Below are 13,025 nucleotides of genomic sequence, written 5' to 3' on the forward strand. Positions count from 1 at the left end.
CCGCTGCCGGCACACCCGGCCCCGCTCCCGGCACACACGGCACCGCTCGGCACAGCCCGTCAGGAAGGGTCGCTTTTATTTCTGGCCGAAGAGGCCAAATGGAGAACAATGTCAGATGCACATTCGCAGCCGTCGGACCCCACTCGTGTGTGGCAGCAGCAGGGACGGTCTGAGGAGGCAGCAGGTCACGGACAGGGACAGGGAAGGTCACACGATTAAGTCGGTCCAAGTGCACAAAATACCGAGGAAGGCAGTTGCCATTAGCCTTCCCAGGTTTGGTTGTTTGATCCGTATCGCTGTCCTTGTGACTGACTACAGGATGTGCCAACACGGCCCTCTCCTCTGCATTCAGTGTTGCCTTTTCTGAACTTTGAAAACTATGACAGAATCTTTTTGTCAAGTCTCACTTCATGGTTCTTAGACTCTGCTAGAGAGCACAGACAGTTTTAACAAACAGCCTATTGAAAACAGATACCGCCATATCTCAAAGCACAGATCATCTGCCTTCCCAATTTTGTTCCACCTTCCCAGGAATCCAAGTACTAATACACTCCCACCAGCTGAAATCACACATTTGCTCTAAGTCAGGGTCTCATATGCAAAGACAACAGCATTTCAGGTCTACATCCTTCTGCAATCATCTTCACAAGAGGTGGGGCACAGAGTTTATGTTCCAGGTTACTTCCTACACCTTAAGATGTTTCTGTACTGCTTTCTCCCCATAGGAAAATCACTTTGGTGACCTCTGTACTGAAACAAAGACAATTCTTGGTGGGCAGTCTGCCCCACATAATAAAAGAAAAACAAAAAACCAATTCACTAAGTTAGTAGAGGCAAAATCCGCAGAAAGAACAAAAAAATAAATTTACATCTCTATCCCATTGTGCTGTCATTGTGTTCCATTTACATCATGACTAACCAGGTCCATAAGAAAAACAAGAAAGTAACTATGAAATAAATAGATGCTGACACTCGTAGAATTTCAGGGTGTTACAATTCATCGTTTTTCCTGCTTTCTCCTCCAGCTTCTGCCTTCTCTTTTTTGGACCCTGTGTAATGAAGCAAACTCAGTTTCACATTGCAGTCATTTTCACAGCATGCAAAGCAGTACTGAGAGTCTCTGACATTTGCAAAATTTGCCACAGAAAAGCAGTCCCATGGTACAGAGGTTTTGGGGGTTGACACTCAGCTCCATGGAGCTGAAGCCATGAACCCCCTGGCCCTGTTCACAGTGCTGCCCTGCCAGCAGGAGCAGCACAGCAGCTCTAAGCAGAGCCAGTCTCATGGGACTGGCTGCAAACTGCAGGGACCGGGCACAAAGCAGCACTGGTGCATAAAGAATTCCACTCTGAACAACAAAAATACAGGAACAGCAAAGAACCATGATTTGTCTTCCTGTTTGCAGAATTAACAATGGATGAGCAGTCAGGAGTTCTACCATCATATTACCTCTTACAGCTAAAAATCTGCAAAGGAGCCCCCAGACACCCTGCACTTGCAGCAAGTTCCAGATTGTTAGCAAAACGTTTACCCACCCGAGTCTGATCCAGGCTTATCATCTATTGCTGCTTTCTCAGCTGTAGGAGGTTCCTTGGCTGGATCAATATCCTCTGGTTTGTCTATGTTCAAAGCAGAAAGAAACAAAAGTCAAGGGAGAACACACAGGAAACAAGGTGCAAAGAGATGAGGTGAGTAAAGGTGAGGTTAAACCAGCCAGCTGTGTTGCCTCAGCAGGACAGTAATAGCTCACTCTCACAGCGGCTCACTCTACAACACTCAAGAGAAGCACCACAAAACTGCTCCCTATTCCCCTCTGAGTGCCAAGCTTTATGTCCCCAGAAGCCCTGGAGACTGACTGGTTGCACAGGCAGATGACCTTTGGAGCTGTGACTAGGAGCAAGATCCTTGCTCAGACCAGAGGAACCAGCAGGAATGCTGACAAACAGCACCCAGATTTAAAAGGACCAGGGCACTTGAGACCTGAGGATCTTAGAAAGTTCAAAAAACTAAGTCCCAGTGCTCCAAGAGATTTTTTTTTTCCTGGGGACCATCTAGGCCACAAACCTTTCTCATCAACAATTCATTCTACTCACTGATCTAGGACAGGACTTTGAGTATTCAGCTCGCTAAACTCAAGTGCAGTCAATGGCTTATCTTTCCTAGAAGTCAACAAGGCAGCAAGACAGGTACTGACTATCCTGGAAAATTTATAAATAGTTTCTGTTTCTTCACAAAAAACCCAAACAAATGGTGGGGGGTGAAGGACACTGCAATATATAGATTTTTCGCAGCTGTCTTTGAAAATTAAGAGCAAACTCCCCTAATCTCACAGTTAACTACTGTCCTCCCTTCAATCAAGAGAAACACCATGTATTACATGTGGTAATTATATAATAGGGAGTTACATACATGCTCCAAGCCTGCTACTTACCTTCTTGTTTCCCCTCCGTGGGAGGGATAGTATTCTCAGTCTCAGGGGCTGCTGTAGCATTCTTGCCTGAATCAGTTTTTGTGGCATTCTTCTCCCTTTTGGGTTTGGGTTTTGCAAACTTGGCTTTATTCAGGAGATACTGCACTTCCCTGTCCAGGGCTGCTATCTTGAACTCTATATCTTTAGAGAGCAGCACAGGTTTCTCAGTAGGAGTAAGCTTGTTCTGTTCAGCCAGTGTCTCATTTTTCCAGATCTGTGGGACGCGAGGGAAGAGGTGCTTTTGGAATGCTTCTGGGTTCCAGGAACTTCTGTATATCACAGTATCTCAAAGTCACTGCCCCTGGCTGTTCTGCTTTACTCAGGACAGCTCTCCTCTCTGCTACATTTCTACCAACCTCTCAGTTACCCAGACCCACGAAAAACAGAAACAAAACCCAGTGCCTGCCTTTAAAAACCGAGTGCAGTCAGATCACTGGGCTCCACCCCCACCCTGGAGATGATTCCTCATGCAACACGGGAACCACCAGTCCCCCCAGACACAACGGGGTCAGGCTGGGCATTAGGAAACACTGAAACACACAAAAGGTTTGCTGGTGGCACGAAAACAAAACATGCACATTCTACTCCATGACCTTGAGTGAAGGTACAGGTCATAGCCCAAACACCACCCCACCCTCCTCCAGCATCACTCCCTCCTTCAGTACCGTTGTTTCATTGATGGCTTTTTCCAGTGTACTCAGTTCCACTTCTGTGAATATCTGGTCAGACTCTGGAATCATTCGGGCTCCCCTTGTAGATAAGAAAGCTTATTTTTGTTAAGCCAAGCAGACTGCACTCTGGAAACTCAGTGGTTAAAGCTCCAGTAATACAAAAACATCACAACAACCATGCTGGACCCTTCCTGCCCCCCATTTTGGACAAGGGGCTGCTCACAGGTCCTGCAGAACAGGACATGGGGGAGCAAGGCTCTGCTCACCTTTTCTCAGGAAGTGCCACTGACTTTCACATTCACTCTGGTCTCATTCTGCTGGCAGCTCCTACATGACCAGCAGAATTGCATGACATTCCTTTCCAAAAGCCTGCCCTTACCTGAGAAAGATGGTGGAGTGATTGAGCAGACTTTCCAGAGCAGCCAGGCGTTCTGGCCACTTTCTCCGTTCCTCAACACGGAAGAAAAGGTTCCTACAAAGCTTTTTCAGCTCTGAAAGCTTGTCTTTCAGCTCCTGAAAATGGAGGAGAGGAGAAAGGAGACAGTTAGTTTGATCACTAACACTGGTAACTTCAGAAGTTGTAACTGCATTTGTTTTTCACTCTGTCAAATACACCATTTCAGTGCAGTGAAAAGAGCCACATGACAAAGCTTTCAGTCAGGTTCCTGCTGAAGCTGTTGTAGAAATATCAATGGCTGGGACAACTTATTTTGTTCTGTGCATAATGTTCTGAGGAAGCAAGAAACTCCCAAGAACCAGATTACAAAGGCTCTGTCAGCCTCTGTGGCCACCTCCATGCCAGTGACAGCTGACTGGTGTCCTGACTGCACACAGCAATACCTTTGTTGCAGCTGCATAGCCCTCCTCCTCCATCCAACTGGAAGCCTCACTAAGCTTTTTGGAAATTTCTTCTCTCTGCTCCTCTGTTGAGACAAACTGATACTCCTCTTGGTAAAGCTTGTCCTAAAAAAACAGCAAGCACTGGTCAAACACCACTGAGCCTGGAACCATAAAACAAGAGCACTCACTTGAAACTGGGCTGGGCTGCTGCCTGCACCCTCCCAAATGTGAGCTCTGCTGCTAGCACTGCCAGGAGCACAGGTGACACACCAGGTACAGACACACCCACATCCCATGATGGCAATGCTGCAACAATCATTATTTCACTCACACTTCACACTAGTTGCCTCTTCTGCACAACAGTTCCTGAGAAGCTGGAGCTTCTTTACACTCTGGGGGCAATTGCTCAATGTGTTAAACATGCTGAAGAGAAGCTTCATTTTGTATTGAGGAAACATGGGCCTGGGAAGCCTAATAGCATTAGAAAAAGTGACTGAAAGACAAAACCTGGGCTCTTCAAAACAGCTTCCTCCAGTTCAAACAACTCCGCTGCACTCAGATCAGCCAAAAGCTGTGCAAAACACTTCTACTGCTCTCCTGGAATTCTCATTTCATTATATCCCTTCTCTTACCTGGGTCTCAAAGATGAATGACTCCAAGCTGTTGGCTGATTTTTCTCTTTCCTGTTTCTCTAGATCCCTGATTGTCAAGTCTTGAAGTCTAACATGCAAAGAGAACAAAAATCAAAAGGTAGCAAGTGCCCTTGGTTGAGCAGCACATCACACACACCTTCGGAGGTCAGCAGTGCTCTATGTGAGCCATCACCATCCCAAAGCAATTCCCTTCCTTTATCTAGAGTTTTAACTTTGCAGAGCCATTTCAAACCTACTTTTTCATGGAGCTCTTCAGCTCATCTTCTTGCAGGTCAGGCACATCATTTACATCCAGCTCCATGGTGATCTCATGGACAAGCTTCTGCTTCTTGGGTGCTTTGATTTTCTCGTCCTCTGTTTTGGTAGCTGTGCTGTCACTGGAACTTTTGGACAGTTCTTCCTCTTTTGTAGTTTCCTTATTTTCTTTGGGACCCTGTAACACAAAGTATGTTCTCAAGCAAGGGAACAGATTTTCAGATTCTGCAACTTTTTTCAAAGGCAGGGCACTTCGAAAAAGGGAGAATTCCACTAGAAATGTCATTTCTTGGGTACTAAAACCACTCCCATTCCTTCAATCTGATGCTCACCTGAGGCTCTGATTTCTCGCCTTCTTCCTTTCTCTCTGACTCTGCTTTTGGAGAGGCAGTCTCTGCTTGTCCTGAAGACTGCTGTTTCTCTTGTCCATGCTCTTCATCAGCATCTACAGTATGGCTTTTCTGGTCTTGTTTCTCCCCCTGCTCTTCTTTACCTGTTTCTGCTAGGCTCTCTTCCTCTTCCTGGTCATCACAAGCAAGTAAAGGGAAAAGCAAAGCTGTGTTTTAAATGTGGAAATTCCATGCAATGTTTCACAGAACAGGTAATTCCACATAACTGCCACAGCAAGACAAAAGGGCTTCCTTCCAGCAGCAGTCACCCTGGGTCTCACCTGAACTGAGTCTGTCAGGTTCTCTCCGGTCTCCAACGTAGAGCCACCACCCCCAAACAGGCTTGAGATAGTGTTTCCAAGTTCTGTTGATGGGATACAAAAAATTCAGAATGTTACATATCCAGAGGAAAAAAGTAATATTCAGCTCTCAGTCCTTCCCCTCACAACTGCAACGATCCCCAGGGGCTCTCTTGGTAGTGTAGGTGAGCTTCACACACTGCAGAGTCACACTCCTCCAGCCTCCCTCAGTGTCCTTGTGTGCACAGACAGCCACACATACAGTCAGACTGTGTAACTTCCACACCCCAAACCCAAAGAAACACAACGCCTGTAGTTATCTCAGCCACTACAGGTAACAAAACTGTCAGTATGCATATCAAAGCTCCACATTTACTTGTCAGTGTTGACTCCTCCTCCACCTTGTCTTCCACCAAGGTCTCAAACACCGACTCCACCTTGGAAACAGAAGCTCAGAATCAGTTTTAAGCAGGGACCAGAGAGAGGGACAGAACTGAAAAATACATCAGCTGACAACCATCCCAATGGGTGGTGCTTACCCGGTCAAGACTCAGTACACCACTCTCATCCATGTTGAAGTGTGCTTTGATGCCTTTGGATTCATAGTCTGAGTGCTTCTTGAAACTGTCCCCAACTCCCTTTAGCCTCACGGTAGTGAGATTGAGGGAACCAAAAACTCTGATGACACAGAGACAAAAGCAGAGAGACAAGTCAGGATAATAGTGGTGCAGACCAGCCAATCCCTGCTCTTGCTCATGCTGGTGGAGACGGGCAACTGCAAAAAGCAGGAGCTGGCAGGATTAAAGGACATGCAGCTCAGAGAACAGCTGTGCCAGTCAGACACACTGGCAATATGCACTGCCACAGAGCTGCTGGGCTCAACTCACCGCAGGTCATCCTGGTTCAGGAATGTCAGGTCTCCATAGTTGACATAGAACTCAAAGTCATCTGTGTAGCGGTTGAAAGTGATTACTTTGCGCTGGGGATAGGGCGCCATGCGCTGGAACAAAATCCTCTTGTTGTGCTTTAAACTCCTGGACTTATCATCCTCCTCAACTTCACGAGTAAACTCCACCTGCACCACAAACAGAAAATAAGATTCAGCAATTGCAAACTACGGCATCTAACATCAGCAGTGTTCAGCTGCTCCGCCACACGCAAAAGGTGGGGGGCAAGAAAATATTCCTCAACTGATATTTGCATATGCCTGGCCCCTTGGATACTGCACTTCTGTTATAAAGAAGACTTCCTTCTGCTTTCTTTATTAGATTGGCAGAAAGATCTCCAGAGGTTCCAACCTGGATAGCTTCTCCCATCACAGCCCCATACCTTGCACAAGAGAAGGAAAACCAAAGGTTACCTGGATAGGAAACACAGCAGCATCCCGAACAATGAAGGGCTTCACCTTAAAGGCTTTGCTTAGAGCAGCTGCCTGGTAGACTGCACCCATAGCAGCAGCCTCATCAGCATTGATATTCTTGCCCAGTTCTTCTCTACAAAGCAAAAAGCAACAGACATGAAGTTTGCAGCCTCTGCATACACAGCAGCTTGTCAATGGGAGACAGACTAGAAGGGGGCCTCACATACTCACTTGCCCACAGCTTTCAGCAAAACCTCCTGCACTTTGGGGACCCGTGTGGCACCGCCAACTAGAATCACCTGGTCAATTCCATCCTAGGGATTGGAAACAGTCACCTTGTCTTAAGAAAGCAATTTTGGAAAGCTAAATCCAGGGCTTCCTTACTCTCCTTCCCCGGTCACCACGGGCTGCCATGGTGCTCCAAGAACACCCACACTACACTCTGCTGTTCCCGTGCAGGCCAACACCCAGCAGCTCTCAGACAGACATCAGCCATGCCAACAGCCTGGGGACAGGTCTGCCCAACAGTGACAATGTGACTGTGGCTTCAAGCCACCTGAAACATGGGGCTTGATTCAAAATTACACAAACGAGTTCAATGCCACAGGAGACAGGGACACCAAGAGCCAGCTGGATCTGAACAGACAGAAATCCAGCCTTTAAGAGGTAACTCAGTGTCTTGCATTGAACATCAGAGCCCAAAGCTGCTCAAGAGTTGTGGCATCCTGCAAAGTGAGCATTTAACCCACAGTGACTCCCTCCAAAGGACTGCCTCAGGTTTGGTCCAACTGCAGCCCACAACAGGGCTCCCTTTAGGGAGTGTGCAAAGGAGAAGCCCAAACGTCCATAATTCTGTATCCAGACTCAGTTAAAACTTCAGGAGTGAGACCAGAACCAGTATCCAAGACAAAAAGAGGAAACACCATTATTTCAAACTCACAGCACAGGAGTAAAGTGTTTTAAGACAAAGAAGCCCCTCCTCCAAGTCCTAATTTCTGGGGAATAGTGCAGGGCAAGTGTGACACACTCCTGCTTGACACTGCAGCAGGCACACTCTCTGTAGCACCAACATCACTGTCACAATAGCAGGCATCTACCTCCTAACAGTCCTGGTAACACAACCACTGATGCCTCAATCATGATGTGGCAGCAGCTCCACACACACTAGCTTCAGGTTTGGTAATGCACTTTCTTAAACACACCATGTTCATCTCTGCACTACTCAGAGCCTGCTGCACGGGTCCTGGGACACGCTTGAACAAGTCAGAGCACAAATCCTCAAATTCTTGTCTTGAGACCTTGGCTTTGAAGTCTACGTCATCCAGTAGTCCCTCAATCTGTCCAGAAAAAAAAAAAAAAACCCAGTCAGAATTAAATTAATTGTGGAGCATTTTCTAAGCAAAATCCTTATCCAGTGTGCAAAAAGTTCTGACTTTTGTAACACACAACAGACCTGACCACACTCATCTGAACCCTACCATTGCTAAGGTGATGAGAGGATGGAACATGGGTGTAACAGACAGCTTCTCTCAGTGAAAGTTTATTTAACATACTTGACACGAACAACTCTTCTTCAATCCACTCAATCACCGGTGCTACCAAGCGGGCACAGGCTGAGGGGGTCACCGGGAGCGATGCTCCTCAGCAGGGCTGCGCTGCAGAGGGACAGTGTTCCCTTACACCAGTCCTCAAGCCACCCCGCACTCAGCCCAGGCACGCAGCAGCCCCCAGCAGAAGGTCAGACCTGTGCCATGTGGTCGGCGTTGGCACTCAGCACGGTTTTCAGGCGGTTGGCCTCCTTCAGCAGCTTGGCCATGGCCCGAGGATTCTTCCGGACGTCTTTGGAAGGGTGCTGCTCATTAAAGAGCTTGGCCAAGTAGTCCCGGAGACGAAGCTCCATCTCTAAACCTCCAAGAGTACGGTCAAACCTGAGCAAAAGAATGAACAGAGGCGTAATAACCGAAACCAAATTGAAATGCAAATTTCATGTATTATTTCACAAATATGCAGAGCAGCAAGTGGTCAAAAATAGCCGCAGTATTATCAGCTGTAATGACTGTGAAAGAACAAAGGTTGTCCCCAAAACAACACATTATAATGAAAGAAAGATAGAAATAAGACATTCACCACCACAACAGCATTTCAAGAGGAAATTTCATTATATTTTAGGTAGATGCTTTATTGCCAAGCGTGTAAAACAGTGGAGAAGCCAATGGACAACTGTATCAGGCCCCAGGTATCTTCTTGAAAGCAGCAATATAAATGTTTTGGAGTTAAAATTGCTGGGCTGGGTATGCACAGCACCCTCCTCCTTATTTGGCAATGCATTAAGTCCACAGCATTTTCATTCCTCTCTAGAAGTGTATTCCTCTTTTTCCAACTGATACACTTAAAAGATTACATGCAATGGACTAGGTTTACATGGCTTGAGGCTATCAAAGGAAAGCTTAAAGCAAACTAAGTACACTGGTTCCCTCCTAGGCTCCTGGAAGTTCTCAGCTACCTTCTGCAAAAGACAGCAATATCAAAATTATTCCCAGCTTGAGCCTTCTTGCTCCAAATGTTTCCCCCTCAGCCACCCAAATTACTGTACTGAAGCCTCACTGCAAAATTCTACATGATGAAGATTGTGAAACAAATGTTTTCTTTCCTGAGACCTGTGGGATTTGTGCAACTCGTGTGGAATTCTTACCCAATGCCTTGGATCTGCAACTGAGGCTGGGTTCCTGAGTCCTTAGTTTTCACTGTCTGATAAGTAACAATAGTACAAACAGTGCTTCCTGCTCCCATGTCGTAAAACATGATATTCTGAAAAGAAAAGTTGGGACAGTGAAGCAGAAACCTGGGCATCCCCCCACGAATAAGTAAAGAACCTTTCATGTGATACAGGCCCCAACTACCTACTCCCTGGACTGACTTTATACCCTAAGGGCAGGACTCGTATTTTGACCAAACACGGGTGATGTTCAGAGTCATGTCTGACAGAAGGAGACAAGAAAACTTCTAATCTATTTCACAGTTCAAAACACAAAGTTTTGTTCTTTCTTCAGCCTCAGGTAAATCAAGTTCTTCTGAGTCGGTGTTCCAATACTTCAAATAATCACTGCTGTTATTTTCCCCAGCTGATGGGCAAGGAACAGGTTTACAAAATGGGAACTCCCAGGACATGCCTTCACTCAGCAGCTTTCAGGCTTCACCATACATGCACACAGCATTTAATCTCTTTGTCTTGTTGACAAACACATGAAAACAGAGGGGACTGCTTGACCCGCAGACTCTACTTCAAGTTCTTTGGATTTCTTCTGCAGCACTTTCTCCCCTGCACGCAGGCAACTTGGCAGGACTCTGCATCTCTCAAATGCACCTACCTGTGCCGTGGCATTGATGTCTTTCCTCCTGAAAACCCCGTAGTTCAATGCTACAGCCGTGTTGTCGTTGATCAGCTGCAGCACCTTGAGGTCAGCCATGCGGGCGGCGTGCAGAACTGCTCTCCTCTCTGCCTGGTTGAAGTAGGCAGGAACTGTGATCACTGCATCTTTGATGGGCTGCTCTGAAACAGTTGCAGGGAACTCTGCATCAGTGTAGCCACATGCAAGGACTTGTTGAGATGGAGTGACAGCAGCAAACCCACAGGACACAAGGTGAAGACTCACACAGAATGCAACCCTGCAGCAGTAGCCAGGATCCCTAGGGACAAATCTCTGTATCCTGCTGAAACCAAGCAGACCTGGCATATTCACACTAAGGAACAAGTCTACTGACCACTCTTTCATGTGTCAGGATACTCTCAAATGCTCTGGGTACCTTCCATTCCAACAAATACTATTTTCATGGAGCCTTACACCGCCACTGAATCAGTCACTCCCCAGTCTTTGGACTGGCTGTAGTGTCACTGACCACATGATAAAGCCTCCTAGTAATTTATCTACTTTTCATTACTATGGTATTTCATTAGCAACTCAGCATGAAGCATGCATGACAGCCTCCTCTGTTAGCAAGTCTCACAGCAAAAGGCCATTTTCGCTCTTTTAGTTCAGCTCAAACAGCAAGTTTCCATCCAGAACAGGTACAGCACAGCCTTCACAGAGCCATTTCTACCCTTCCCTGCAGCCACATCCCATGTGCCTCCACTCTGATCACACACTTGATAAAGAAAACACTCTTCTCCACACACTGCCTGTAAGGCTCCTTCATTGCGAGCTAGGTGATAAACGGAGTGTCTGCCCCCAAGATCCCAAACGTGCATCATATTAGAAACAAAAGATAACTGGATAGCTTCTAAGTCTTGCTTACAGCCTACAGGTAGAGAGAACCAAAATCCTGTTTCCAAAAACCTTGGGTTCCTGAACACTTTTGGTCTTTACTCAAATCCTATAGTGTACGAACACATACACATGTAGACAAGAAAAAGCCAAATCCTTCCAACCTGCAAATTCCTCAGCCAGACCACGTGAATAGTTCAGGACCATCCCCAGCATCTCCTCGGGAGAATACCATATCGTTCTGCAATGGGAAAGAAAACGATGGCATCAACAGAGAGTGCAGAAGCCTGGTAGCTGACGTCCACCCCACAAAGACCCTAAAAGCACCCACTTACGGGGACAACTTGAAGATAACAGTCTGTCTCATCTCATCCTTCACCAGCTCGTGCTCCGGGAAGCGGGACTGGTACAGCGCCACGTGGGGGTTATCGATCCGCTTACCCAGCAGATCCTGGAAGTATCGGAATGCCACCTTGGGCGTCCTTATGGACTGCAGGAAAAAAAACCACATCACCCACTTGCATTCCTTCAGCTGCGCTGCTGCCAAACCAATCCCTCCCAGACTATGTGGGGAACAACTCTTGCTATGGGAGCAGGAGCACACAGCCACTACACAGAGGCAGCAACACATCAAGGAGATGAGCAGGACAACGATAAAACACTGGCTCAGACGTTTGTCACAAGGCGGGATGCACGTGTTCTGCCAACAGGAATTCTTACCATCCCCAGCGCGCCATCACCAAAGAGACGCTCGTTCTCCTTCAAGGAAACGGCCACGGGTGTTTTCCTTCGTGACTCCCTGCGAACAGAGAGGGAGGAATAAACCAGTGGAAACAGGTGAACATTCCAGCCTCCAGTGAAGACTGAGCTTGTTCTCATTCCAGAAGGACTAAGGGAAGGTGCTTGGAGAGGGGGGCCAGCCTCTGCTCAGCTGAGGGGCTACCAGACAACCCCCCCTCCCACCTCTTCAGTGCTTTGATGAGACTATTTTTTGCTTTCCTCCACCCATAAGCAAGGTAAGACAGCTCCCTTATTCTATCTAGGACTGCTAAATTTCAGGGAGGTGGGTGAGAAATCTCCTTGTTATCTGCAGACTCCCAGAAACCGAGGGCATTCCTAATCATATGTCCGCTCTCACCTGCAGATTCTTCACTCAGTGGCTTGAGGAGGGGCTGCAGCAGCAGCTGAATACAAGAGATTTACCAGTGTTACAAGTGCAAGCTTTGAACAGCTGCAGCAAAACAAACCTGGCTCTGGGCTCCCTTAGGGGAACTACGAATCAGGGGACTGGGTGCCCTTTTGGGCTGGCACCACAACGTGTCCTTAACCACGTGGGCTTTTGGCACAGGCTGGAAAGGTACCCAGAGCGCACTCGAACACCTTAAAGGTGAGTTAAGCTGCCCTGGAGGATGCCCACCCGGGGCAAGACTGAGTCACAAGCCTGCGTGGGAGGATGGAGCCTTCCTCGGGCACCGGAGCAGCAGGACGGCCGAGCCCCAGCCGGCCTCGCTGTCCGCCCGCTGGTGGGGGCTGCAGCCGCGCAGGCCAGGCCGGACCCCCGGACCCTCCCGCGGCCGCTCACTTGTTCAGGACGATCTCCATGGGCACTCCAGGCTTCACGATGGCGATCTTCATCGACTCGCTGCCCACGTCCACCGACATCACCGCCACCGGCTCTGTAGACAAACCCTCGGTGAGAGCCTGCTCCTGGCGTGGGCGGCCGAGACCCGCACGGGCCCGGACAGGGCGCTAGGGAGGCCCCCAAGCACCGGCCGCTCCTCCCGCCGCCCCGCGCCCGCCCCGCCGGCGTCGCGGCCCAGGCAGGG

The 13,025-nt window shown here is 48.0% G+C and overlaps 1 protein-coding gene across 2 annotated transcripts in view; it reads right to left on the reverse strand.

The window, feature by feature from the left end:
• Window positions 1-59: 59 nt before the first annotated feature.
• Window positions 60-13,025, reverse strand: part of HYOU1 (hypoxia up-regulated 1) — a 13,400-nt gene continuing 434 nt past the window's right edge. The window contains exons 2-24 of one of the 2 annotated variants that reach the window (XM_041458179.1): window positions 12,782-12,875; window positions 11,920-11,998; window positions 11,535-11,689; window positions 11,364-11,440; window positions 10,306-10,487; window positions 9,630-9,745; window positions 8,682-8,865; window positions 8,140-8,274; window positions 7,169-7,251; window positions 6,938-7,070; window positions 6,465-6,652; window positions 6,117-6,255; window positions 5,954-6,014; window positions 5,560-5,642; window positions 5,222-5,410; window positions 4,871-5,067; window positions 4,614-4,701; window positions 3,982-4,104; window positions 3,521-3,654; window positions 3,136-3,220; window positions 2,432-2,684; window positions 1,536-1,619; window positions 60-1,049 (exon numbers count right to left, since the gene is read on the reverse strand). In XM_041458179.1, coding sequence (XP_041314113.1) covers window positions 991-1,049; window positions 1,536-1,619; window positions 2,432-2,684; window positions 3,136-3,220; window positions 3,521-3,654; window positions 3,982-4,104; window positions 4,614-4,701; window positions 4,871-5,067; window positions 5,222-5,410; window positions 5,560-5,642; window positions 5,954-6,014; window positions 6,117-6,255; window positions 6,465-6,652; window positions 6,938-7,070; window positions 7,169-7,251; window positions 8,140-8,274; window positions 8,682-8,865; window positions 9,630-9,745; window positions 10,306-10,487; window positions 11,364-11,440; window positions 11,535-11,689; window positions 11,920-11,998; window positions 12,782-12,875 — 2,921 coding nt within the window. In that variant the 3' untranslated portion in view covers window positions 60-990. Of the gene's footprint in view, window positions 1,050-1,535; window positions 1,620-2,431; window positions 2,740-3,135; window positions 3,221-3,520; window positions 3,655-3,981; window positions 4,105-4,613; window positions 4,702-4,870; window positions 5,068-5,221; window positions 5,411-5,559; window positions 5,643-5,953; window positions 6,015-6,116; window positions 6,256-6,464; window positions 6,653-6,937; window positions 7,071-7,168; window positions 7,252-8,139; window positions 8,275-8,681; window positions 8,866-9,629; window positions 9,746-10,305; window positions 10,488-11,363; window positions 11,441-11,534; window positions 11,690-11,919; window positions 11,999-12,781; window positions 12,876-13,025 lie in introns of those variants that run through there. The other variant, XM_041458180.1, reaches the window with a different exon arrangement.

Source organism: Pyrgilauda ruficollis, unplaced genomic scaffold (assembly GCF_017590135.1).
Source record: "Pyrgilauda ruficollis isolate IOZ18807 unplaced genomic scaffold, ASM1759013v1 scaffold126, whole genome shotgun sequence".
NCBI classification, from domain to species: domain Eukaryota; kingdom Metazoa; phylum Chordata; class Aves; order Passeriformes; family Passeridae; genus Pyrgilauda; species Pyrgilauda ruficollis.